Source organism: Actinia tenebrosa, unplaced genomic scaffold (genome assembly GCF_029948245.1).
Source record: "Actinia tenebrosa isolate PJP-AT-01 unplaced genomic scaffold, QUT_ActTen_1.0 PGA_scaffold7__59_contigs__length_16204524, whole genome shotgun sequence".
NCBI classification, from domain to species: Eukaryota; Metazoa; Cnidaria; class Anthozoa; order Actiniaria; family Actiniidae; genus Actinia; species Actinia tenebrosa.
In genome coordinates this window covers 8,861,047-8,888,338 of record NW_028292584.1, presented here as the reverse complement: position 1 = coordinate 8,888,338, position 27,292 = coordinate 8,861,047, and the positions used below count along the sequence as shown (strand labels likewise).

The 27,292-nt window shown below is 36.4% G+C and overlaps 1 protein-coding gene across 4 annotated transcripts; it reads right to left on the bottom strand.

The window, feature by feature from the left end:
• Positions 1-178: 178 nt before the first annotated feature.
• On the bottom strand, positions 179-26,961 carry LOC116300259 (MAP kinase-activating death domain protein). 4 transcript variants are annotated; one of them, XM_031709086.2, is made up of 24 exons: positions 25,909-26,961; positions 21,909-22,157; positions 21,371-21,451; positions 20,667-21,005; positions 19,846-19,912; positions 18,909-19,341; positions 17,700-17,968; positions 16,972-17,154; positions 16,310-16,397; positions 15,616-15,799; positions 14,228-14,311; positions 13,321-13,452; positions 11,460-11,727; positions 10,629-11,040; positions 8,917-9,120; positions 8,371-8,587; positions 7,372-7,479; positions 6,656-6,820; positions 6,112-6,184; positions 4,657-4,688; positions 4,254-4,328; positions 3,224-3,293; positions 2,568-2,614; positions 179-2,296 (listed from the first exon to the last, which is right to left on the bottom strand). In XM_031709086.2, the coding sequence occupies exons 1-24, from the start codon at positions 26,743-26,745 to the stop codon at positions 2,198-2,200; spliced, it is 4,716 nt and encodes a 1,571-aa protein (XP_031564946.1). In that variant the 5' UTR covers positions 26,746-26,961; the 3' UTR covers positions 179-2,197. The 4 variants fall into 4 exon arrangements, with proteins under 4 accessions (XP_031564946.1, XP_031564947.1, XP_031564948.1 ...); XM_031709087.2 differs by having other exon boundaries at positions 16,972-17,151; XM_031709088.2 differs by lacking the exon at positions 14,228-14,311 and having other exon boundaries at positions 25,909-26,960.
• Positions 26,962-27,292: the final 331 nt, after the last annotated feature.

Here is a 27,292-nt window from a genome sequence, read left to right as displayed (position 1 = left end):
TCTACGTACCCAAACCCTTCTCAGGTTCCTAACTAAAATCGAAAAAAAATTCCCTTTTTCGCGCGCTTTCCTGACTCATAAACTTGTCCAGTACTGGACGAAAGACACCACGCGCAACACTGCTGATCAAACTTTTTTGACATCGCTGTAGAAAATAGACTATAATATGTAACTCAACTGAACTATGAATATTTTTTATTTTTATTTTTTCAGAGATTTGTTTCATAAACCACATAGAAAAATTGTAGATAGCAGAGAAATTCTACTTAGGAACAACATTCCAAACTTTTCCCGATTTTGGGCTTCCTGTGCTGTAAGAGAAAGATTTACTTCTTCGAGGTTTTTTTTTTCGTATTTGAATTATTCTACTTTTTTGAGACAATTGAAACGAAACATGATAAGCCTACTACTCCCTTAGAACAAACAAAGGACAGATGTATTAAGATTCTTAAAGATAATATTCAACAATTGTCGGGGAAAATGGGACAAATGGTAAGATGAGTAGGATACACTAAATGAAAAAAACGAAGAAAAAAAAAACGCCAACAAAATGAAATAATTTTCTATTGCAATATTTTTTATTTTTTGCCTACAAAATGTCCCTTTGATTGTTACTTTCCTAAAATCGTGGAATTCCTATAAAATTTCGATTATTTTCTGGATAATTTATTATTATCAATACAATTTCTCATGCTTTCTCGTATAACTAGCAAGGCACTGGATTAATTAGGAACAATTTTGGTTATCAAGCTGACAAGCGTTACACGGGACGACTTGAAATGACAATTTTTCCATGAGCAGAGCAACAGAGCGTTTATTTTTAGTATTTTTTAACGAAAACGCCATGTTGTACTACTCAACTTTTAGCGCAAAAATATTTCATCTTACACCGAGGTTTTGCACTACGCTGTCACGCCAATAATTATCTTAAAATCTTCCCGTATGTTATTGATGGTTTTCACGGCGGCTATGTTGGAGGAACTTGTCAATGAATTCTTGTCAATGAATTCTTTTGTTATATCCTCCAACATGGACACCGTGTCTTTTGTTATTTAATTCTCTTGGTTGAAAACCATCTATTGACTTAGTGTTATTGATAAGCCCTATTTCCCTTCCTCGTATAAGAAACATCATCAATGTAGAAATGAGTTTAGCTCGGTGTAAAATACCACTACCGTTCTAGTCCCATTTCTCATGCATTCGGTCAATACCGCTGTGTTTTAAGACTGAAGACTCATCGCCACAGGCTTAGCCTCGCATAAGACCAAATCATTCGCAAACGTCAACTGTAATGTAAAGAATGTGCAGCTTGAAAAATACCATTTTTTGAAATCCCACGGACTTTTAATGGTATCTGTGAATAGCTGACTTGTAAACGAGGCTAAGGCTTTAAAAAATGAGTCCGCAGTCTTATAAAACAGCAGTATGCATTGAATGCGAACCTGGTGTATTTTGGTGTAGGGCTATTGTGACTGTCATATAGAATATTACACCAAGGTAAAGCCGTAAAGTTGAATGTGGAATTTGAATTACGAATTATTTAACTTCAAGAAACATTAATTTTCAGAGGAAGGATGTTCAGCAAGGATGAATCTAGAAAAAATCTATAAAAAAATCTCCAGCCCAAAAGTGAAGGCTACCTTTATTCTTATTACATCCAAAATTCATCCTGTCCCCTCCCCTCTAAAAACTGTTTCTCCAATTACAGATTTACATTACTGAGTTACAATATTTTCATAGGTTTGTGTTGAATTGATCCCCAAATACATTAGTATTGCACATAAGCTACTGATATGTGCTAGATTTAATTTAAATTTCAATAAATATGAATGAATTGTAATCTCATTATTTCACCAAGTGATCCAGCATGAGTACAATAGTTCCCCCCCCCTCCCCACCCCCAAAAGTTTAAATTAGATCAATCTTGAAAGCAATTATTTCGCCAGCCATCATATTATAAATACATTATTTCAAGGAAGTGTGCTTTCCATGGCGATTATTCAAAGTTATTTTAACTTTCATTCTCGGCAGCAATGATTTTAAGAAAGGGTACTTATGTGTCTTGATACCAGACCTGTACAAGTCCTTTCTGGAGCACTCGGTACCAGTCCTTTCTGGAGCACTCGGTACCAGTCCTTCTCGAATCAGTAAGCCCCAATCTCTCTGACTTACTCGTCAAATTTTCTCCACCCCTCTCCTACCGGGCTTTATTTGTTGCTCCGCTGTTCGAGTCGGTGTTTCTAGAGGCGGCAACGTAAGAGAAGAGACAGAGAACTGCATAGCATATCTCGTTGCACTACAAATGAAGAAAAATCGTTGTTTAATATGGATGTTTTGTTAAGTTTTTCTGTACAAAGTTTTCTGGTTTTCCCCCTTCGAAAAAAAATCAACATTATAGCTCACGGTTGTGTATTTGAATTACAGAAGAATGGAGTGAGCATAAAAAAAAAACACGTGAGGTTGGGAGAGTTCAGTCAAAATGTTCACCTTACTGCGCGTGCGTTAAAGATTGAAGCCGTAAAGCGAGCAGAGGATGAAAGGTAACTTTTTTTTCTACGTTCACTTACCTTTTCAGATTTAAATCGATGATCTACAGTTTGTTGAGTTGCAGGAACTAAAACCAAAAAAAAAGACAAAATGTGAGTATCCAGACCTCCATAAATTTTTTTTTTATTTTTTGAGTTCCCAAATTACCGCTGTGTTTCTTGATTAGAGCAGTTTTCGCATGACTGTGAAAAGCTCAGTGCCGTAACGTGCCGTGCCGTGACCGTGATGCTTTCTAGTATTTTAATTTGGCTGACTCTTTTCACGCGCAATGTGATTGGTCTGACAGTGCCGTGACCTTGGCGTGACCGTGTCTGCGCCGTGTTTATGCCGTGTTCCGTGTATTTGATTGGATGGAGACTAAACTCTCGAGCAATGTGATTGGTCTGACGTATGCCTTGCCGTGTAACGACGGTGTTCGTGCCGTGAGCCTTTCATAGTCGTACGAAAACTGGTCTACAAGCTCACTTACTCATTTAGCCTCACTTCAGCAAATATTCATAATTACCAACGGTAGAATAAATAACGCACAGCTTCAACAATTACACTTTAAAATTCCACGGACCTTCACTGGAACACATGAATATTCTCTACAAATAAAGGCTTACCCTAAAAAAACAGAGCATGCAAACTGGAGTATTTAAGACCACTTTTATGAAAAAAAATGTAGAAGACTTACCAAACTCGTCAAGGACGAAAACGCCTTTCTGCGTCGAACAGTTTCTGATGTGACAAAGATCGATGTGAATCTAGCGGGAGAAACAAACCAATCATTATCACGTGATATCACTGTCAATCAAAATGAAGTGGGATTGGGTTCTTTAATAATGTTGTCTCATTTCAAGACTCTTGGGGAAAGATTCGTTGAGTTTTTTATTATTATTTTGAACTCTGACAAAGATTGCGTCTACGCTAAAGAGTTTATGCTACAACATAAAATACTTGAAGCTCCAAAGATCTTAAAACTGATCAAAACACTGAAGACACAAAGTTGCCATGGAGAGCATCGCTCAAAGGCACATCTGTGGTACGCAAGGCTTCACATATCAAGCGACACAATTGATCTAATAGATGACTTGCACTAAGAGGTCACGTGATCAAATCGGCCATTGTGGCTGGCATTCTACAGGGTTTTAGGTATGCGAGAATGTAAAAAAAGATGGCGGATTCGGGTAGTTTTTTTGGTGACAAAAGGTAAGTTAGCGCACTAAATAACTATAAAAATCCTCTTTTCTTGCAAGAAATATATTCTTAGTAGATATCTAAAGTTAATTTTTGCTATTAACTAGCCAGGAAGAGAAAAAATATGGTATTTTTGCAATAGGATGTGAAGACCTACGAAGTGTTTAGTATCGTTTTGCTGGCTTCATGACCTCAAAACATACGATATTTTCCCTCTTCCTGGCGAATGAATAGCAAAATTCTACTTAAAATAACTATTAAAAGTATATTTCTTCCAAGAAAAATGCAGTTTTCAAGAATGAAGTTGAAATATACTTGAAAAGTTTCGACAAGAAGTCGTTGTTGGAAAGATTAAGGGGGAAATGGGTCGAGTTTGCACTGCAATGCATTCTGGGGCTGTTTTAGGGGACGCCATCTTGGAAATGTTCCCTGAAACTGCACCCCCACAATGTCAACTCGACACAATTTTTTCGTCAACCCCGACATGGCTAATGAGACATTGAGACACATATGCATGGAGTACTCACCCTCTTAGTCGCAAATTTGAGACCAATTCCTTCAAGAGTTACTTGTAATTGTCCCTTTTCGTTGGTTTCCATGTCCTGAAATGATAATGCGACGTGTTTGAGTTATATGGGGTGAGCAAATAGAATCTCGCGGGAAAAGGGGAGGGGGTGAGTAGGTTTAACAAGGATTTTGTCAAAATAAATGGGGTTTTCAGACAAGTAAAGGAAGGAAGGAAGGAAGGAAGGAAGGAAGGTAGGAAGGAAGCAAGCAAGCAAGGAAGCAAGGAAGGAAGCAAAGAAGGAAGGTACAAACAAACAAACAAATAAACAAACAAACAAAAAAGGAGAGAAAGGAAGGAAGAATAGAAGAAAGAAAGCAAGAGAAAAGGAAGAAAAAGGAGGGGATTGAAAATGAAAAGTTCACCTGAATTGGGAAACTACCACCCAGTTGAGGACCTAAAATAGAAAATAAAAGAAATAATTTAACCATTGTTTGAGGGGAAAAGAATAACGAAAATCAAAAGTTTAAATACAGGATGCATTGTGGACTAGCTAGGGTACAAACAATGCCATATAAGGCACGATGGACAACAAAAGATGTTTGCATCCAAGCTAGACCACATTGCACCATGATAGCTATCTCAGAAAAGGTCTGTTGAGCAAAGCAAACACTGGAAAAATAAAAATGATGTAAAACCACAAAATAGTAATAACAAAATAAAACACTGAATGAAAGAATGAATATCGTCCAGTTCGTCAGTTAGTCATTGTGTAAGTCGAGCAGTTGGTCGGTTCGGTCAGCTAGTTGGTCGGTGGATGGTCGTTCGGTCAGTCTTTTTTTTCTTTTTGACTCTTTTCTGTTTCCTGTACGTCTTCTCTTGTCTGTCCTTCTGTAACATATTTAGACTTAAAATATATTAGCAAGGAAAGGAAAGTAGAATGTATAGGTATTAAGTTGTATGCTGCAAAATGGACTAAAGATAAATTGTTATAATTCATTTGACCCAGTGCAGTCGTCTTGTCAAAAAAAGTGATGTTTGTTTTAGTGCGAGAAAAAGTGATACTCTTAAACAGTGCTGCAGACATAAAGACAACAAGCATGTCATTGTAAAAAAACACAAACAAAAAGGCAGAACAGAACAAGACAAAAACAAAAGTATCTTGCACAATTAAATATTTTGGTCCTTCACTGGACTGCCTAAGGTATCATCAAAATAGTTTGTTCACTGGACCACCTGTAGTACTGTTCAAATATTTCTTTCGTGACTTCATCTTTTGGTTTCTCGTATTAACTTTTTATGCAACACTCAGTTCAGGATGGCCCAATAGACTCTAGTTTGTTGCTTATCTCGCATGTTGTAAGGCAGAAACAACCAAGATTTAGTTTCCCAAAGGAGAAAATGTCTATTGGCCTCGTTCTGCCCAACAAAATGGCTGCCATCAAGCAGCTCCTTTAATGCGAATTTTCTACTCGGTGGGAACCCTATGTGATGCCACACCCATTATCACAAGTGTCTTAGCAATTCAGATTTCATTATCTTATCGTTAAAATAGACCTCTTCGGCTTGGGGTAATGTTTCCCATTTAAGACCACGTGTCACTCACTTGAGAATAAGATTCTATGTTTGAGCCATATCTATATTCATGTGTCTTCTCATGTGCAACCGAGCGCAAACCTTAAACAAAGAAATGATACTCTAGGGAATGACATGTGGTCTGAAATGGGACAGCATTACGTCAGAGCCGAAGAGGTCTATTAGGGTTGAAACGAACCTTTAAAATATTAGAAAAGAATAAACACTTATTTAACAGTATATTTTTGCATATGATATAGTGATGAGCTCAATGGAAGTATATGCACTGTCTATTGTTCTCATACCTTTATTAGTTGCTTGTACTCTTTCAGCTGCTCTCTGCATACTTTCCTTCATGCAGTAGTAAAGTGCTTTGCACTAAAGATGAAAGATGAATCAAAACGAAATATCAGTGAAGTCAAACCTTACGACGCTTACTTTACGTGCCGTTTCCTTCTTTTTTTTGTTGCTGTTGTTTGTTTTGTTGTTTTTCTCTTTGTTTTCTTTCTTTCTTTCTTCTTTCTTTCTTCTCTTTTTCTTTCTTTTTTCTTTGTTTTTCTTTGTTTTTTCTTTGTTTTTTCTTAGTTTTTCTTTCTTTTTTTCTTTCTTTTTCTTTCTTTCTTCTTTCTTTCTTTCTTTCTTTCTTTTTTTCTTTCTTTCTTCTTTCTTTCTTTCTTCTTCCTTCCTTCCTTCTTCCTTTCTTCCTTTCTTTCTTTCTTTCTTTTTTCTTTCTCTCTTTCTTTTTTCTTTTTTTTTTCTTTGTTTTTTTTTCTCCACGGATTTTCTTCCTTCCTCAGTTCTCTTTTTCCCTACTTGCTAACTATTTAACCCTTCTAATTCAAAGCGTACCTTCTTCGTACAGAATTTACTGAGCAAGGTATCTTCTCCTTTTCTGTACCATAAACAAATAACTTTAGTCTTGGAGCAGTACGTAATATTGACCATCTTTTCATACCACCATCTCTCTACTATAACACCAGCACCCGTACGGAGGAGGATACAGTCATCTGATACCTGAATGGAATATGGGAAATGGTTAAATGAAATGGAAGGAAAAATGTGAAGAAATGTTTGGTGATGGCGCCAGCTAAAGGCCGGTTTAGATGGTACGATTTTCGCCTACAACTATCGTATACAACACGCTCGCGTCTGTCGTAGGCGAGTTGTAGGCTTGATTTACATGCTGCGACTCGAGTTGTAGGATGGCGCGAGCGTGTTGTATACGATAGTCGTAGGCGAAAATCGTACCGTCTAAACCGGCCTTAACGAAGGCCGCGAAAACTATTGAACGAAGAAGGCCTTGAGAATACACGAGAAAATCTATACATGTAAAGTTCTCCCGTCGAAATCTTGACGGCCGTTAATCTCAATCCTAAAATCAACACTCAAATACAAGGGACGCCAAGATATCGTATTACACAAAAGGTATATTTTTGGTAATCTAAGTAACGCTACTATAATCATCTAACTGGTCGATTATCGGCTGAGGCACACTGGTGCCATTACACGTTTGGTTAAGTGATTTTGGGTTAGTGTGAAGCAGAATTGGAAAATAAATGACAGACCTCCATGAAGAAGACGTCGCCATTCATCGTACTCCCAGAATGCACCACGAAAGATTGTTTCTTAATCTGCCTACTTTCTGTTGGTTTCAGATCGACATCATTACCATTCTGCATGCAACCACAACAGAGCTAACAGTTAGTTATAGGTAATATTATAGATAATGGAACCATCTTGATTGCTTATTTAGCTGCTATTGATATTTGAAGGTTATGAAGGTCATACTGCAAAGAATGATTAAACACATGCACGGGAGATGATGATGGGGATGATGATGATGATAATGATGATGAAGATGAGGTTGGGGTGATTTTGGTGTTAGTTACAATGATAATGATGATGGATAATCATGATATGCTGGTTATGATGATGACTATTGTACTGATAACATGATAAGGATGATGATGAGGTCATGATAATGATAATGACAGTTAATGGTGATGATGCTGTTGTTATTTTTGAAATTTCTGTTCATGTTCATATTGATGATGGTGTGATCATGTTGACAAAGATGATGAAGATGATGGTTATATTCATAACGGTGGTTATGGTCATAATGATGATGATGATGATGATAATTATGATGTACATGATGGATGATGATGATGATGATGATGATGTAAATGATGGATGATAGATGATGATGGTTACATTCATAACGGTGGTTATGGTCATAATGATGATGATGATGATGATAATTATGATGTACACGATGGATGATGATGATGATGATGATGTAAATGATGGATGATAGATGATGATGGTGATGATGATGATGGATAATGATGATGGTGGTGATGATGGTGATGATGATGTAAATGATGGATAATGATGATGGTGACGATGGTGGTGTTGATGATGGTGGTGTTGATGATGTAAATGATGGATAATGATGATGATGGTGATGATGATGTAAATGTTGGATGATGATGATGATGGTGGTGATGATGTAAATGATGGATAATGATGATGATGGTGGTGATAATACCGATAATCCTTACCAAATTCTCTATATTATCCAGCAGATCATTGATGGGCTGTCCCTGCATCAGACCAATGTGTGCTTTCCCTATAAGCCTTCGTATTTTTTTCTTGATAGCAGTTTTGTCTACATCAAGTGCAATCATGAATGCCACCAGGTTATACAGTATGGTTGCTAGGACACGGTCCTCATCTTCTTCCAATCGTTTCTGTTCTTGTTTCTGGAGAGACTTATGTCTACACAACAAAACGTGTTAAAAGGAACTTCAAACGTCGCGCAACAAAACCTAACACACTAAATACCAATTCGATCTGTGAGTTAGCCATGCCCTGACTTAGATCAGCCAAGAGGTTGTTTCAGGGTTCAATCTGTGAGTTAGCCGTGTCCTGATTTAGATCAGCTCAGAGGTTGTTCCAGGGTTCAATCTGTGAGTTAGCCATGCCCTGACTTAGATCAGCTCAGAGGTTGTTCCAGGGTTCAATCTGTGAGTTAGCAACGCCCTGACGTTGATGATTGACCAATCAGCAGTATGGTACTATATAGGTTTTACAGACCCATTCATTACCTTTCAATCATCTCTATCGTCCCCTGGGCCATGCCAATAGCTTCTCTCTCCCCAGCAACAGCATCCAGGAAGATGTTCTCCCAGAAGTCCATGTTATCCCATAAGGCAGATCTCTCGTGCAACAAGCTCTCGAATAAATATCTGCGACCAGTGGTCGGTTTATCAGGTTCGTTGTCAATGGGGAATAAATCACCATTATAGTACCTAGGGTATAAAAGAAAGAGGTCTTGAAATAAAATAATAATAATAATAATAATAACAATAATAATAATAATAATAACAATAACAATAACAATAATAACAATAATAACAATAATAACAACAATAATAATAATAATAACAATAATAACAATAATAATAATAATAACAATAATAACAACAATAATAATAATAATAATAACAATAATAATAATAATAATAATAATAATAAAAATAATAACAATAACAATAATAACAATAATAACAACAACAATAATAATAATAATAATAACAATAATAACAATAATAATAACAATAATAATAATAATAATAATAACAATAATAATAATAATAATAATAACAATAATAATAATAATAATAACAATAATAACAATGATAATAATAATAACAATAATAACAATAATAGTAATAATAATAATAACAATAATAACAATAATAATAATAATAATAATAACAATAATAATAATAATAATAATAATAATAAAGCGAAAAATCTATTTACATTGTTTTTGAGAAAGTATACACAGGCTTAGCCACAGCGCTTCTCAATCGCACGAGCTAAACCGTGAAAAAAGCATCGAGACATAATAGAGTTTTGGTGGACGCCAATCAAAGTGTTCCCCAGCATTGTTAAGGGCACGTGCCTATGGAATGTCATGGAAACGCATTGAATGACATCCACCAATTTACACCGGATTACACGCGTGTGATTGAGAAGCGCAGTAAGAGCAAATCATTTGCATAAGTCAACTGTAATGTAAAGAATGTGCAGCTTGAACAATACCAATGCTTTGAATCTCACGGGCTGTGAATAGCTGACTTATGAATGAGGCTAAACCTGTGCTAAATGAGTCTGTGGTCTTCAAAAACAGCGGCATGCATCGAATACGAAAGTGGTGAATTATCTCTATACCACGAGATGGAACCAGACGGAATAGAGACTTTTGGGAAAACAGACCAGTGGTCGATTCGAGGTTCATTATCAATTGGGACGATGGGAATAAAACTCAAATTTCAAGACATGATAACTCTGTCATCGTCATCTTGGAGGAATGGGTAGGTCACTAAGATTGTTTTCCAACCAATCAGCATCAACGAGTTGGTAAGCAATTGCCCTATTTAATATGATGTCACTGCTTGTTTATGTGGGGGATAGAATCGCCAAATCCAATAGAAAATTCAACAAAATTTGCTCCTAGCGAAACAGTTTAATCTAAAATAGCCTGGTTTTCAGATATAATATGTGTTAATATGTACTAAAAATATTCTGAGCGTTTGCTGGCTATTCTACTTGTCTTCGTGGATTGATACGGGTTTTAGAACAATTTTCGGTGAATTTGCGTTGATTTGACCCCCTCCGACGACCATGATCCTTTGCGTTTAAACACTAGATTGTTTTGATGTGACGTCATAGTGAAATAGGGCATTTAACATATGTTTGCAACTTTGTTCACAATGAAGATAACAATCTCTATTTTTTGTTGAAAACTTACCGATAACCCTTGCTTAAGTTACTTTTCCTTAGCATGGGACTTGGTGGAATATTCACTGACGATAAACTCATTCTATCATACGAGCTCCTTCTCGAAGAGCTTCCTTCACCGCTAAGCTTCATATGAGCAAGTGTTGGACTTTTTGATTTCTCTTTTCGTAATTCTACTTCTCTTTGCCTCGTTGTCTTGCTCGGTTGGTCGGCTGAATAAGTTCTTACAAGCTTTGCGCTTTCTTTAAGGCGAGCTTTGCTCTTGTTGTGAGTAGAAGAGTTGGTTAAATCGCTGTTCCAGCGAGGGCAGCTAACGGTTTTGCTCAGCTTGTCGTGTTTTGCTACAGGTAGCATTATGGCGTCGAACTCGCTTCCTCCATGACCACTATCCCGATCACTCTCTCCATTAAACCGTCTTTTCTCTGTTTTAAAATAACGTAATATTCTTGATATAAGCTTTTAGGGCACAGGAAAAACGTTTTATTTTTCAAAGGATTTTTTCCATCAAAAACCTTAAATTTCATTGATACCTGGAACAACCTCTAGACTCATCAAAGTCAAGGCACGGCTTATTCACAGATCCAGCAAAAAAATCAAATAAAACATATAATATTCTTTTATAGGCAATAGAAATAAAACGTATTCTGAAGCATGTCTGATATTTTGCCGCCAAATTTTCTGACATGCGCAATACGTTCTTCACAAGTATTTGCTCAAAATTTTTTAGTTTCTTTTCAAAAATTATCGACCAATCAAAACGCCCTGTCATCCTATTCATGGGTTTCAAATAATTAATGTGATAAAATTTACGCTAAAACAATTTTTTTCAAATTTGACCTACCTATTTCCGATGATGAAATTTCGCTCAGCTGATCAGAAAGACTCGAAATACTTTCACAGTTGGAAGCAATCGATAACTCGTCGTCGCTTCGTCGTTTGACCGCCTCTTCTTTGATGTCCCGACCATAATAATGGGTATGAGCTACCTCCAGGAACTTGTAGGCTGAGGCAACACCACCGATACCGTGGTTAGAGACTGTCACTTCGAAGCCTGATATCATGTATCGCATCACCTCTAGAATACCCTTATAAACGTTTCGCGAGATTCGCTAAATAAAAGAAGAGTCAAAATAAGAATAGGAAAAACGTTCATTCATTCATTTATCCGTGCTTTCTCTCTTTCTCTTTCTTTCTTTCTTTCTTTCTATCTTTCGTCCTTTCTTCCTTTCTCTATTTCGTTCTTTCTTCCTTCCTTTCTTTCTTTCTCTCTTCTCTCTTTCTTTCTTTCTTTCTTTCGTCCTTTCTTCCTTTCTTTATTTCGTTCTTTCTTCCTTCCTTCCTTCTTTCTTTCTTTCTTCCTTCCTTCCTTCCTTCCTTCCTGTTTTTCTTTCTATCTCTTTCTTTCTTTCTTTCCTTCCTTCTTTCCCTCTTTCTCTTTCCTTCGTATTTATGTTTTAATTATTATGCAAAGTTGATATCATAAGAGTAGTTTTTGACGTTCATTCTCATTTACTGTCATCATAGAATTTTAGATTGGAGTCTAAAGATTTTAACTTTTCATCAGCTTTTATATTCGTCTCAGAGATCAGAACTGATTTCTTCATTTAACTTGGTTTCCTTTTACTTTTTAAAAAGAGTATTACTTTAATATTTTAAAACAAAACTCCGTTAATAAACATGTGGATGGCACGACAAAGATAAAGCAAAACACACACAAACTGTACAAGACCTATAACAGAAAATAACATTTCTTCCTACTAAACTAAATGATGTTAAAAACTTCAACCAAAGTATAAAAAAGTACCCGCAACATACCACAATTTATCGTTTATTATATAAACTACTTGAAAATGATTCTTAACCAAAATAAACCCCCAAAAGTAAAACCTTAAACTATGTTAATATGTACATTAAATAAAAAGAAAATAAAAATGTTATGGTAGAAAGTATGGAAGCATGAAAAAAGTGCCCTTCACCATTAGGAAAAAATGCGAAAATAAGAGACTGTATTTACAGAAGCAGAGATATAATGAATGTCCAACACCGAGAAAGAAAAATGAGTGCTATAAAAGATTATCAGTTGTTATGAATTTGTTGAAAAATATTACTTGACAAAGTTTGTCCAGCTTAGGAGTATGAGGTTTATAGAAATATCGAAAGCACCCCCAAAATATTTAATTTAAAAAAAATGATGACAGATGGACACCTTGAAATAAAGATACAAACAGACAGAATGAGAGACAGACAGACAATCAGCTTGAAAGAAATAGAAAGACAGATAAAAAGATGGCAAGAAAGACGAACAGAAAGGATAGGATAAGACAACTCAGGTCAAGTTAGAAAGATTAAGGATACCTAACAGACAGACAGACAGACAGATAGACAGACAGACAGACAGATAGACAGACAGACAGGACAGAAAGGATAAGACAAGACAAGTCAGGACAAGACAGAAAGATTAGGGATACCTAACATACAGACAGATAGTAAATAACAGACAGACAGACAGACAGACAGATGGACAGACAGTAAATAACAAACACAGATACACAATGATGAATGTACCTAAGGCACAAAAAGATGGACAGATATAGACAGACAAGACAAAAAACCTCAAATAGACAGACTAAATTACAGAGATAAAGTCAGACTGAATGAATCTTAAAGAACTTGGTGACCCAGCCTGTACACTGGTCACCTACCTTAGCACCTGGGGTAGGGGACTGGGTTGAGTCAGTTCCAGTCCCCATAGGAGGAGCAGCAGCAGTAGCAGTAGTGGTAGGTGAGAGCCATGTTCCAAAAGAAAGAGATGACAAGTTCCACTGTAGGGCAGGCTGGACAGTAGTGAACACAGTGTGCACTTAGTATTTAGTGAGTGGTGTGGAGAATGTGAGTGAGAATGTAGAGGTATGAAGGATATGAAAATGGTGCGTGTAGAGTACATGTATGGTTGTAGGAATGTCAATGATAATAATAATAATAATACTAATAATGATAATAATAATAATATAATGATAATAATAATAATGATGATGATAACAATTATACTACTACTACTAATAATAATAATAATAATAATTATGATAGATATAATGATTGAATATTTAGGTTTAAAATATGCATATAACTCCCATCTACTTACTGAACATTCACTGTAAACCCACCAACACCCTACTGACCACCCACCAACACCCTACTGACCACCCACCAACACCCTACTGACCACCAACCAACACTCTACTGACCACCTACCAACACCCTACTGACAACCTACCAACACCCTACTGACCACCTACCAACACCCTACTGACAACCTCCCAACACCCTACTGACCACCTGCCAACACCCTACTGACCACCTGCCAACACCCTACTGACCACCTGCCAACACCCTACTGACCACCCGCCAACACCCTACTGACCACCTGCCAACACCCTACTGACCACCTACCTACCAACACCCTATTGACAACCTACCAACACCCTTAAAAATTAAATACCAGCCTAACTACTTAATAAATTATAAAAAACATTATGTATGGTATTAAATGAAAAAGAACAAAGCCAAAAGAAGGAAGAGGGAGAAAATGAATTAGAACTAAGTACTAACAATTTTTTGTTGCAGAGATTCCAGAGCTTTAGCATTATTGTTTAGATTGGCAGCAAGAGTTAAAGACTTGTCATAAGAAAGTTGCTAGAGAGGAAGAGAGAGAAGACCAAGGTTTTTATCAGCGTTAAACCTAAACTTATTAGTCATGTAAAAGAGAAATGGAATTTTAACATTTTTAAAGAATTTAACTTAATTGTGGTGACTTGTGATTACCAGGGCCCGGTTGTACGAAGCCTGGATAGTGCTATCCTACAGATAAATCTTATCCAGTGGATAAATTTATTGGATAACAGCATCGACTTATCCACTGGATAAGGATTTATCCGCCAGATAGCGCTATCCAGGCTTTGTACAACCGGGCCCAGTTGTCTTTTTTTTAATATGTTGATTTTAAAGAATGATGCAGTTTAATAGCCAGAGATGATTTATTCTGTTACATCATTCCTTATTTCCTTGCATGATCACTGTCTTGGTGTTTGCTTTGGTTAATTAAGTTGAATATGCCCTCCAGGAGAAGAAAGTGGGAAGTGAAGTTTGAAAGTAATGGGCAGATCCAGGGAATATAGTCACCCCCTCCCTTTTATTTTATTTTATTTTTTTACAAGTATATATGTTTGTAGAGTGCAAACAATATAACCATGAAACTTCAGTAATACTAAATAGCACAATTTCATGCAAATTCCATTGAACATTTTCTATTGTTTAATAGACCTTATTCTTGGTGTGACAATGTTTTCCCAATTCAGTGTGACAAACCTCTGGGGGAATGAAGAGCCATTGTTTTGAAACTTGTCAGGATAACATCATTATTCCTTTCGTATCCTTTGGGATACTCATGAATTTTTTAAAGGGCAAAAACAAAAGAAAATGAATCCCCTGGAGGTTCGTCACGCTGAATAGGGGAAACATTGTCACACCACGAATAAGGTGTATTAGCACTATTTTGCACTATTTAGTAATTAGTGTTTCACGGAATAATTGATTGCACTCTATTAATCTTTCATGCTTAAATAATATTTTGTTTGTATTTTTAAACCAGATTTTATAGTTACTCAGCTTGATTAGCTTTAATATTTTAAAAGTTATTTCTGAGTAACTTTTAGCATAAAACTATAATCCTTTCTTTATATTTTGTAAAATATATTTTTTCATTATACGGTAATAAAGTTGTTGTTTTTATATATTTTACAGATGAAGTACAAAAGACACGCATAGATGGCCAAACAACAACAGGACATAAAGTCCCCTAGCTGGTACACATTGCACTGAATCCTGTTGCAATTAAACTTTCTCAGGTCTTCTTGATGTCCATATTAATAGGGCTTGAAGGCATTTTATATATCATTAAATTATTGATAATTTCTAATACATCAATCAATATTACTTACCACATCCTCCATGACCTCGGCTTCTTCCTCCGTTGCCACTGGAGCAGTGAAAAGTTGGTTGACCACAATCAATCGGTAGTTCTCTTCTATCATCAAGCGCTTGAAGCGCTTGTTAGTTAGCCAGCCCATGCCGTCACCTCGTAGTACATTCCTAAGAATCTCCTTTAGGAATTGTTGATTATCACTGTTGAGGTATTAAAAAACATTTATAAAAGATTAAGAATATTTATAATTATCAATTAGATCCATACATGTAACTGAGCAAACTGAGGCACCAAGCATTGTGTTGTGGGTGCCAATCAATATTTAGGGAGCCCTTGTCAATACAAGTGAAGTGAGTCCTGGGACACATTTGGGTCACAAGCATTGTGTTGTGGATGTCAATCAATATTCAGGAAGCCCTTGTCAACACAAGTGAAGTGAGTTCTGGAACACATTAGGGTCCCAAGCATTTTGTTGAAGGTGTCAATCAATATCTAGGAAGCCCTTGTCAACATAAGATGAAGTGAAGTGAGCCGTAGGATACATTGGGGTTCCTGCATTGTGTTGTGGGTGCCAATCAATACTTACAGTAGAAGCCCTTGTCAACACAAGTGAAAATGAGTTCTGGAATGCATCGAATGCAAACAAAATAATGTGTAATTTCACTAAGACTTTTGAGGTTTTTTTAATATTAATAGGTTGTTGTAAGTACCTATGTGCTGCTTTCTCCATAGATGCCTGCTTCGATAGACTTGGTCTGCCAAGTATTTTGTCAGTGGAACCATTCCTTTGTCTCACACCTAAACAATTGGAAAAAGTGACAGACTCGTATTCAGAGGTCAATTGGGTAACATGTACTTTATGACCATCTGAAATGGTTAAGGTGATTGATGACTTACACATGTCAGATGGTCATAAAGTACATGAGTCCATTATGGCATATAAAACGTTCACATTTTGAAGTCAAGTAAGATTGGAAAATCATGAACTACTTTTATTTAGGCTTAATATACAGTTAGATATTTCTTAAAGTGATTCTACATGTAGGCGAGTTTGCATAGGCAAGTTGGCAAACGCATGATCAATGATTTTATATGTAGGCGAGTTGGCATATAGGCGAGTAAGTCTGTTGGCAACTTGACCGGTGACCTGTCAAAATTGGCATTATAATAAAGCAATTATTGAATTCCGTTATTGCATAATATAGTAAATTATCAAGACCTCGGCTGTGTTACCTGCCTCAGCCTTTGGCTGCGGCAGATAACACAGCCTCAATCTTGATAATTTACGATATCATGCTCAACCTCATCCAATAATATTGCTTATTATCGATGAGCAAAACCAACAAATGCAATTGCAGTCTCCCAATCTCACCTGGGAAAGGAAAGAAGGATTTCTCATCAGAAACCATGGAAGGTTTGCTTGACAAGGACTGTAATGAGGTTTGACTGCTGGTCCTCTTCATGTAGCCGTCAGGATTGACTTTTTCATCCTGGTCTTGTGTAGCCATCTTTGCGACATTTATAGTTGTCTTCTTGAGGCTGTTCAAAAAACCTGCTGTTGAAAAGAAAGACAAATTTACTAAATAAATTTATATCTATTTTGTTATTCTTACAGTAGAGCTACTGTACATTTAAAATGGTCTGGTGAAGGTTTGCTTGCAAGTTGCATGTTGCCCCAGGGGGTGTACTCGGGTGGGTCGGTGTGGACAAAATTTAGGAAAATTTCATATTATTGTGACCTTTTGCTGATTGTATTCACATCGCACATAGTGCAGTAGCCTGCCCAGCCTTAACTTTAGGAGTCATTGAGACAAACCCTCCCTTATTTGTCAAAACATCTTTTTTTTCACAAGGGTAGCACTTAATAGCCAGAGGCTAACAAACCTGTGGTGGAATTCAGGGGTTGCTTTTTGAGGAGGGAGGAAAACTGGAGAACCCAGAGAAAAACCCTCGAAACACAGGAGAGAACCAACTAGAAACTTTGCTCACATACAACACTGAACCCGGCGGGACTCAAACTCAGATGAGAGGCGAGCGCTCTGACCGCTATTGTTAAATCTTGGATCTACCTAGTAAACAACTATAATAATGTCAACATACCCATAACAGATACTGGTTCTGTTGGAGTACTACTTTTCTCTGATTTAGAAACAACAGTTGAAACTTGAGAACTCTCCTGGTCTGACGCAGAGGTTTTCTCGCTGTCATCTGTGTCTGAGGCAGGGAATTTTTTACGCTCACTCTCTGGAGAAGGAGGGTTAGATACAGAGTAAATAAGTCCATCAGAATCATCATCTGGTACAGAATAAGATTCACTTTCTATGGAACCTGTGGCTGAATCTCCTGAGGTCGTAGTCTCTGATCCAGATCTGGAAAAAAAAGAAAGAAAATATTTGTAACAACAAACAAGAATCTTGCTTTTTAGTTTGCTATCTGCTATTATCAATGACCCATTCCAAGATTGAGCAAAAGACTGCATCAAGCTCGCATTGCTGTGCATTCTGGGATAGTCTTAGGGGACATACTTCCACGATAGTGTCTATTTCATCCCAATCATCGTTTTTAATAATCTATTTATAATAATGTTAGGCAGTTTTCCGTTGTTTGTATAAGAAATCGCAAGATCTCGAGTACAATTTGGAATTTATGAGTACGAGTGATGTTTTGAAAGTTTTCAGAATTGGATGAGCCTTTTAGGCCAGTCCAATTTGAGAACTTTCAAAACAGCATGAGTATTTATGAATTCCAAATTGTACTTGAGATTGTAAGATTTTTTGTTTATGATACTGTAGCATAAATTATGTTGAAATTGAGCAACTTAATTGGAACTCTGCAGAGTACAATTTGGGATTTAATTGTACTCCTCTTGTTCAATCAGAATCGAGTAATTTTGTTGAGTGTATTATAAGTCCTCTTATCGATGGACACATGATTCCAAAAATAAACTCCTGAATTCCAATAGTCCCTTTCACAGTTCCCTGCGCCATCTTGCAAGGTAGTGAAGGGTGAGCTTGCAATGATAGAGACCTTTTTTAACTCCTTGGACAATCATTCACATCTCTATCATTGCAAGCTCCCCGTTTGTCTTGCTTCAATGCAAAGGCACGGCTATCTTTCAAGATGGCCCAGCATGACACGGTGAAAGGGACTATTGAAATTCAGTGGATGAAGAGCCACTCTGTGGAAATTCCACAGATAAATCCCATTTCAAACTGTTAAAAACATTCTCACTGACAGCTCTCAAAGGAACTTATTGAGCTAATTGCTCGCAAATTTTTTTCTGTATTTGATGTGAAGTCTTCCACTTACTTAATAATGGTGTCACTGTCTGAAGTCTGCCTTTCTTTTCCACTTTGTAACCCAAGAAATTGACCAAAAGGTCCTGTCGTTAGGGCATCGGGTAACGAAAATGAAGCCTGCACATCAGGTAAAGGTGATGATGATCTGACAGGGTTAAAGGGTGGGTTCTGCGACCCTATCGGTGTCTTGCCATTGATGTCACCACTGATCATCTGTTGTACAAGATCACTGACGGAACTGTAGCAACTACTGCTGTCGTCGTCGTCTTCATTGTTTGGAGTGTCCTCTTCTTCATCAAAGATCAAGCTGGGTTCATAATCTACCTCGATCCATGGGTCGCCATACAGTTTGGAATCGACATCATATACTTGGTAATGTACTGTCTCTAGGTCATTGAAGTACCATTTTGCTTTGTCTCCTATCATTTGAGGGTCATATATACCTGGGGGGAAAATAAGGATACTATAATATTGCAGTACTGAATCATATGTTATATTATGAAATATTTGAGATATGCACGCTGATTGGTTGGCTACCATGTTTATATCAGAGGACAAAAACATACTTGCATAAAACTGTTCAAAAATATTTTATAAGATATATGATCTAATTTAATGAGAGAGGGTGACATTTGACAGTTGTAACAATAATATTGATGCAGCTGACAAATTTATTGACGCTGCTGGGGCTTGAACCCATGACTGTTATAGTGTTTTCCTAAGCTTGATGTTTACAGATAACTAACCGAGTATAAAACTATAAACACTAGGATGCCATATTTGATTCATAAGCATTCGTTATTCCTGGAAGTGAGGCTACCACAGGAATCCCATTACATCACCATGACCTCCCACACAACAGCTAGTGGCCAACCAAACGAGCCAATGGCTGAGCCCTGTTTTATTATTCTGTACTGAAGATTTTTTATTTTGAGTTCTTGACTAACCTTTTTGAATCTTTTGAAATGCAGTATTCGTTGGGCAGATGAACCACTCTCCAAAGTACTCTACTGCCTGTCATAAAACGATTCATTTTTATTACAAGGCTGTTCAAGGGCGGATCCAGCCAAAATTTTAAGGGGAGGGGGGGCTAATTGAGTTTCTTCCATCAACACCACGGAAAACAATAAAAAAAGCATCTAATTCTTCAGTTTTGTTTTGTTTCTCTGCTGAAGGGGAGCTTAAGCCCCCCTTTGCCCCCCCCTCCCCCCGCCACCCCACCCCCACCAACAAAATATATGGCGCAAAGAGCAGGAGGGATATATGTATTGGAGCTAGGCCAGAATGTGTCTTTTAGATTTGGAATAGGAAGTGCGGAAACACGCATTAATATCTACCCAGCCATCCCTAGGCCTTTGCAGATATTTCTAGTGTGTTTTAGAATGACTTAGTTTTCAAAGTTTTCTCATCTAAGAGGATGTCATTCTCTTGAGAATAAGATACTTAGGGCCACATCCATGCTAATGTATCTTGTCATGCATTAAAGACTGGTAAACAATGAAATAATACTCAAGGGAATAACAGATCGTCTCAACTTTGAGTCTGTCGTGGATGCAAGGCTTGTGAAGGAGTCGGAATCGGAGTTGGGAGTTTATGATGTAGCATGTCAAGTAGCCTGTTGGAATTGGAATAGGATGGATGGAAAATGCTCCTTATGTTTTGCATATAGCTTACACATATGATGAGCAGATTTCAATGCCATTTCATGCACAAACTGTTGTTGACTCGCAAGTGAAAATCAGAAACAAAAGAAAGATTAAATATTTACCTGTGTTTCAGATAATGCTAACACAAAATCTGACTGTTTTGGTCGTGACTTAAGGAATGGTCCCTTCTGTAATGCAACGACTGGCCGTGGATATAACCTCAGCGTGCGTACATGTTCATGAACTCCACCAAGAATATCATCACTTAGGAAGAAGTTCACTAAAGCAACACGCACCGCAATATCAACTGCATCAACGTCATTTCCAAAGACTAGGTTCTCAGTGGGAGAGTTTTCTGTTGGCTTGTTGTTGTCTTTGATGACTTGGGGTATTCTGTCGTGGGGGGCAGCCTTGTTCATGCTGGAAATACTCTGTGGCGGCATGCTTAGGGCTTGTAATGCCTGACACAGATTATGAAATTAAAAATGAGATGAAAATGAAATATAGAAATGGAAAGGGAAGAGAAATGAAAACTGTATGAAAATGAATGAAGATGAGATAAAAATGGGATTAAAAAAGATTGGAAAGAAAAGCCATATAAAAATGAAACTGAAATATGATAGTAATGAGGAGGGATGAAAGAAAAACATGAAAATGAATGTGAAAAAATTTTTGGCATAAAATGTAATAAAAAGGAATGAAAATGAAAAACCACCTTTAAAAATGATTTTTTGAAAAAAATTCTAAATGATCTTATTAATTTTACAGTAGAAAGAATTAATCTACAAGACACTAGTACACAAAACAGGTCACTGATTTTGCTCACCATTTTTAGCTGTTTCACCAACATTGGTCCAACATCTTCTGGAAGATCTGGAAGCTCATCTGCTGATAGTGGGACAGTTAACTGGAATAGAAAAAGCAAAAATTTAAATTATCATTCTTTCAATCCTTCTGTCCATTCATTTGCCCACCCGTCCACCCATCGATTCATCTGTCCATCCATCCATCCATCCATTCGTCCATCCTTCCACCGTCCATCTGTCCTTCCATCCATCCATCCATTCTTCCTCCCTCACTCCCTCCCTCCATCCATCTATCCATTCTTCCTTCCTTCCTTCCACCATCTATTCATCCATCCATCCATCCATCCATCCCTCCATCCCTCCCTCCCTTCCTCCCTCCCTCCCTCCATCCATCCATCCCATCAAGGATCCATTGATCAATCTTGTTTGAGTCCAAGTCAACGACCAAAGGTCATTAGGAATGTTTGGTAAATACATTATTTCATTTTCCCCTTTACTCATTCATTCATTTTATCATTCATTCATTCATTCATCCATCCATCCTATTACCATCCTTACCTTATTTGAGTCTAAGTCAACTATCCAAATGTCATTAGGAGCAACGAATCCATTGCACTTATATCGAAAGAAACTAGCAGGTACCCCAATCACGTAGGGTGTAGGAGCCATCAGAAGCTGTTCGGCATTATTCATACAGGAGGGCAACAGAGGAATGATAGGGAACATGTACTGCAGTGGATACACTAATGCCGTCAGAGCTAAGACTGTCATAGTGAGTGCATTATAGTCACGTGACTGGATTACCACCTGAAAAATTGAATTTAAAAATCATCAATTTCTTCAGTTCTTCAGTTTCTGCAATTGATAATGAAAATCTCTTACATTGCATTTATTCATTTTCTCATTAAATTCATTCTATCTAGGTGTCATTAACACTGATATGTCAGAAGGAAACGTTTTACCTGACAATAGCTAGCTTAAGTTAATTAATATTTTCAAAAATTCTCTAGAATCAGATATTATGAATTTGAAAATTACTCATGTAAGTGCAATTTATTATATGACCGTGAATCTTAGAGCCTGGACACTAGCAAATCAAGCAATCTGACTGGATAGATCGCATCGCGGACTGGTCTAGATTCTCCGGTATTAACCGGTCCGATCGCATATTAATCTTACGGCGAAAACATTTTGTCCTTTTCAATGAAAAGTGGTCATATAATAACTCTTATCAACCGAGCTTGGTCAGTCTGTACTGGATAATCTTGACCTCGGTCAGGTACAGACCTCGGTCAAGATTATCCCTTACAGACCTCCCGCTCGGTTAATAAGATCTAAGTAATGAAGGTAAAGCTAACTTACAAGACAAGTCATGAAGTGCAAGTCAAAAACTTGACCTCAATTTTTTAGGTCCCAAATTTGCACTCCTACAACTTTTTGACAAGTTAAAAATTCATCCAGCACCATTTTTTTTGTTTAATTTGTTTTACTGAATGACTAGTTAAAAACTTGTAATTTTATATGTGTGGGAAAATTTTTTAAAAATTAACCTTCGAAATCTTTGAAACAGCCTGAGTTGATAAATGATACACCTTGGCAGAAAACGTGTGTTGTACGATATAGATTAATGAAGTTTTAGCATCATTCTTAACATTTTTATTTTAAATATGAATAAATTAATACTGTTTATCTCCCACAACTAAAGTGAAGTATTCGCTCTTTATGAATACTAAAGAAAATCACACATTAATATGTGCCTAAAACGAACAAAGTAAATTTATAAGATATGTCATTATTCATATTTACTGTGAATAATTCTATAAAAAGACTGTTAAGTTGTCAAATAATCCAAGTGAAAACAAGATAAAGGTGATAAGACTGCTCTTTCTGCTGTAAGGTATAACAGCTGTTAGTGTACACAGTTCATTCATATTAATCAAATTTTTTGACAAATAATGACAAATAATATGAACACTTTTGACATGAATGAACATTTTAAGAAAATTATTGGAAAAATTATTTTTTGGCTTCTTTCTGATCTTTCTACTTTGTCAACAGCTGTTAAGGTCTTTTAACATAAAAAGCTAAATTCTATTAGATAATAGCAAAAAAAGATAAAAAGACAAAACAAAACAAAAAGAATATAAATAAATAAAAAAATGAAATAAAATAAAGATAAAAAGTAGCATAAATATTACATATTCAAGAGGAAAGTTGTTTTGACAATTCCTGACACTATTTTTAGCTGCACAAACTTTCCTTTTCGATGAAACAACAAGATGTCATAGCCTAAGCTGTGTTTGTTTTACACACAGTAAAAATGCATCCTATTATCAATTCATTTTGTATGACATACCAGCATAAGGTGATACTGAGTTACCATGAAAACATAAGTAAAGAATAATATTGGTACAAAATATTATGTGATCTGTGAGTTACCGTGCCCTGACTTAGCTAGATCAGCCCAGAGGTTGTTTCAGGGTTCAATCTGTGAGTTAGCCATGCCCTGACGTATATCAAACCAGACATTGTTTCAGGGTTTGATCTGTGAGTTAGCCATACCCTAACTTAGATCAGCCCAGAGGTTGTTGATCTCTAAGTTAGCCATGCCCTGACTTAGATCAGCCCAGAGGTTGTTTCAGGGTTCTATCTGTGAGTTAGCCATGCCCTGGCTTAGATCAGCCCAGAGGTTGTTTCAGGGTTCTATCTGTGAGTTAGCCATGCCCTGGCTTAGATCAGCCCAGAGGTTGTTTCAGGGTTCAATTTCTTAATTAGCCATGCTCTGACTTAGATCAGTCCAGAGGTTAGTGAATGTCAGTGAATAATATTATGTTATCTAATAATATTCAATGAAAATTATAAAAATTCGTTACAAGGTTGACATTTCATAGATTGTTTAGAAAAAATTAGCATACAAGGTCATTCCTGGTATCCTACTATCTTTCATTTTTGAAATTGTTTAAAAATTTGCATACCTTGTGCAGCTATAACTTTGATTATAACTATTTTATGTTAAATTTAATAAAGTTAAACTAAAGAAAAAAGTTTTAAAGACAGCAGAAAAATTCTAAGTTTAAAGTGGCAAAGATTTTTACATAATAGTCATCAGACTGAAATGTTTTTACCTATTTCAATAAACGTTGTCATTGCCAAAGGCTATAGCTAGGTAATAGGTGATAGGAGATAGGTTATTTCAAGATCAATGAAAAGCTGGAATGACTTGTGTTTCTGCTTCTTATATTCACAACACGAACATGGACCTTGGTGTTGAAACTGATTCAATGTTGTTTGTATTCAACGAAACCATTTCCATGTTGGAAAGACCAATCTCCTGTCGCATTTGGCAATCAATGATGCAATGTTTATTGTATAGAGGCTTTGCACCATCACGTGATGGCAGCCATGACAGGAGGCAGGAACAACTGAATCTGGTCTAATATGATTTACATGAGAAAGAATTCAGTTTCCCAGGGGAGAACGACTCTATTGTTGTGCTTCCTATTATGGCTTCCATCACATGATGGTGCAAAGCCTCTATAGGTGAACACACTGAATCAATATATGGCGACCAAATTGGAATAATTCTCAACTCACTAGTCTCATGTTCACATTGAAACATAAAAGTGCTATCGCACGTATTAGAGGCTAGTCAGTCCAGAACAATAGTAATTCAAATTTGTCACAACACATTACTTCACGATTTTCATATTTTTTGAATATTGAAACAGACTTGCATTATAATTTATTGTAATTACATTCACTTTGTTGACAGGTTAAGATATCTCACTTTCACTCTTGTAATCAGATACCAATATTAAAGACAGCTGACAGCTTGACCATAGGGTGCAAGAGTCGTAATCAAACTGCAGGATATTCCATTAGCACATTTAATGGAATACAAAATATGTTAAAGTGAACAACATCCTGATAACGTAATAACATTATAGCTCTTACTTCCTGGATTAATTTTTCAAAATAGAAATAAAAACATGAAAATTACTGTTAATCAGAAATTATGATCTCTGCATAAATATCTCTCACCTTGGCCCTGAAATACACACAAGGAAATTACAGGCAAAAATTGTATGATATACTCGAGCTTGCTATAAAGAAATATTAATTCTGATACAACAATATGATTATACTTTTTTTAAATCATAATATAATAATAATAATAATGCAGATTTTTAAAAATAAATTTTATAGTAAAACTATTTCTCCAATTCACTGCATAAGCAAAAATTTTAAAGCCCAAACGATGATTCCTTCATAAATCTAAATCTATCAAAAATTATATAAATAGAAAATATTCGATTATTGATTATTATTTATACCCAGGTATGAAGATAGAATAACTGACGGATGTCGTACGTGTTATGAAAATCATAAAAATTATTTCCAGGTAGCGGGATATTTGTAGAAATTTCAAACACTACAATTTAATGATCGCAATAAAAATTTATTGAAATGTTTTTATTGGAGAAAATCGATTGCTGAGGTTGTAGAAGAGCTGATCAAACAAACTCCATACATATTTCATGTTCTAATCTAGTCTTACCTTTTGCTCCAAAAGTATACAAGTTAACACTTTCAAACACGTCTCGACTCCAAGTAATTCCAGTGGAATATGCACAGGAAAGTCTATCAATGGTAAACGTGAATTTTCTGGCGATGAAAATAATAAACTTGGATAAGTCTCCGGGCAAAGAAGTTCCATATTGACTTTCGTTCGTCCTTGCATCGGAGCTGGTGCGAGTAACAATCTGTGGATCCATGTCTCTATTTCGGCCATTTCTTCGGCCAAAGCGCTCAATTTAGGGTCTTCTGTACATGTAAATACAGACCAACTTTCCAAGCCAGGGATTGTATTTTCATTTTTGTCGTTAGAAGTCTTTCCAACTCGTGAATCAATCATTTTTCGAAGCACGAATAGGCACTCCCTGAACGTCGAGAAAAACGGATGATGCGATACGATGCAGATCGAAGTTTGTGTCATACAAATGTCTTTCTTATTCCGAGATCTTGAGCGCTTTCTCTTAGTGATATTAGGTTCTTTGAGTTTAGTTTCTAAGTTCTCTTTGAACAAAAACTCCGAACAGGGACGATAGATGTTCATACACACTCCATAACGAACTTTATTGGTGTCCTTGTCTGTTAACGTGAAAATAAACGAATTAGCCTCTCGAAGGGAAAATTTTTTTGACACCGTACTACATCCTTCGGGCTGGCAGAAAAACACTACGTCTGGAGGAAGACAAGAATCTTCATGATCTTTCTGAGGAAATCTTCGAAGTAACTGCGGAGTCTCAGTGGAATCCAGAGTCGGTTTTCGTACACCAACGACTATAACATAGTCCATCAACCTCGTATGAGGAAATTTCTTATTTTTCGCCATCTTTTTCCCTCTCTTGGGTATTCCTGGAGCTCCTTTGGTGATTAGTTATTATAACGTTGTCAAGAACTACATGTTTTAAAAAAATTCTACCGTAAATGTCGAGCATTTGCACCCGAATCATTCAGTCCTGCATGTTTTGTATTGATATCATACACAAATATACACTTGTCTTGTCTCCCGTTTCTTCTCGTTCTCGGCACATCACGCACGATCACGCGGGATAACGAAGGCGTGACGTCATTAATCTATGTACTCCTAAAAAAAGGTTTAAAATTCCTAAAAAAATCCTGATATTTAATTTATGACAAGTAAGTATTCGTGAGAATTAAATTCCTAAGTAATCAAGCGTTTTTCTTCTCAATTTTTCCTTAACTATTAGATGCGCGCGAAATATTTCAATTGGTCGAGTAAGTTTGTCACAATGGCGGAAAAATTATATATTGAATAATTTTTCATTCTTCAAACGCTTCGAGCAACGTTTTTAAAAGTTTCAAATGCGTAGGCAAGCTTTCTGTGACTCATCGAGTATTATTCAAAGCGTGGTAAC

Bases quoted from the DNA above. Each gene is read 5' to 3' on its own strand.
- LOC116300259 (XM_031709086.2), bottom strand. From the start codon at position 26,745: ATGGCGAAAAATAAGAAATTTCCTCATACGAGGTTGATGGACTATGTT. The intron at 6,821-7,371 runs GTCTGTCATTTA...TATTCCATTCAG, and splicing joins GCGACGTCTTCTTCATGGAG to GTATCAGATGACTGTATCCT. The intron at 6,185-6,655 runs GTACGCTTTGAA...TTTCATCTTTAG, and splicing joins GTAAATTCTGTACGAAGAAG to TGCAAAGCACTTTACTACTG.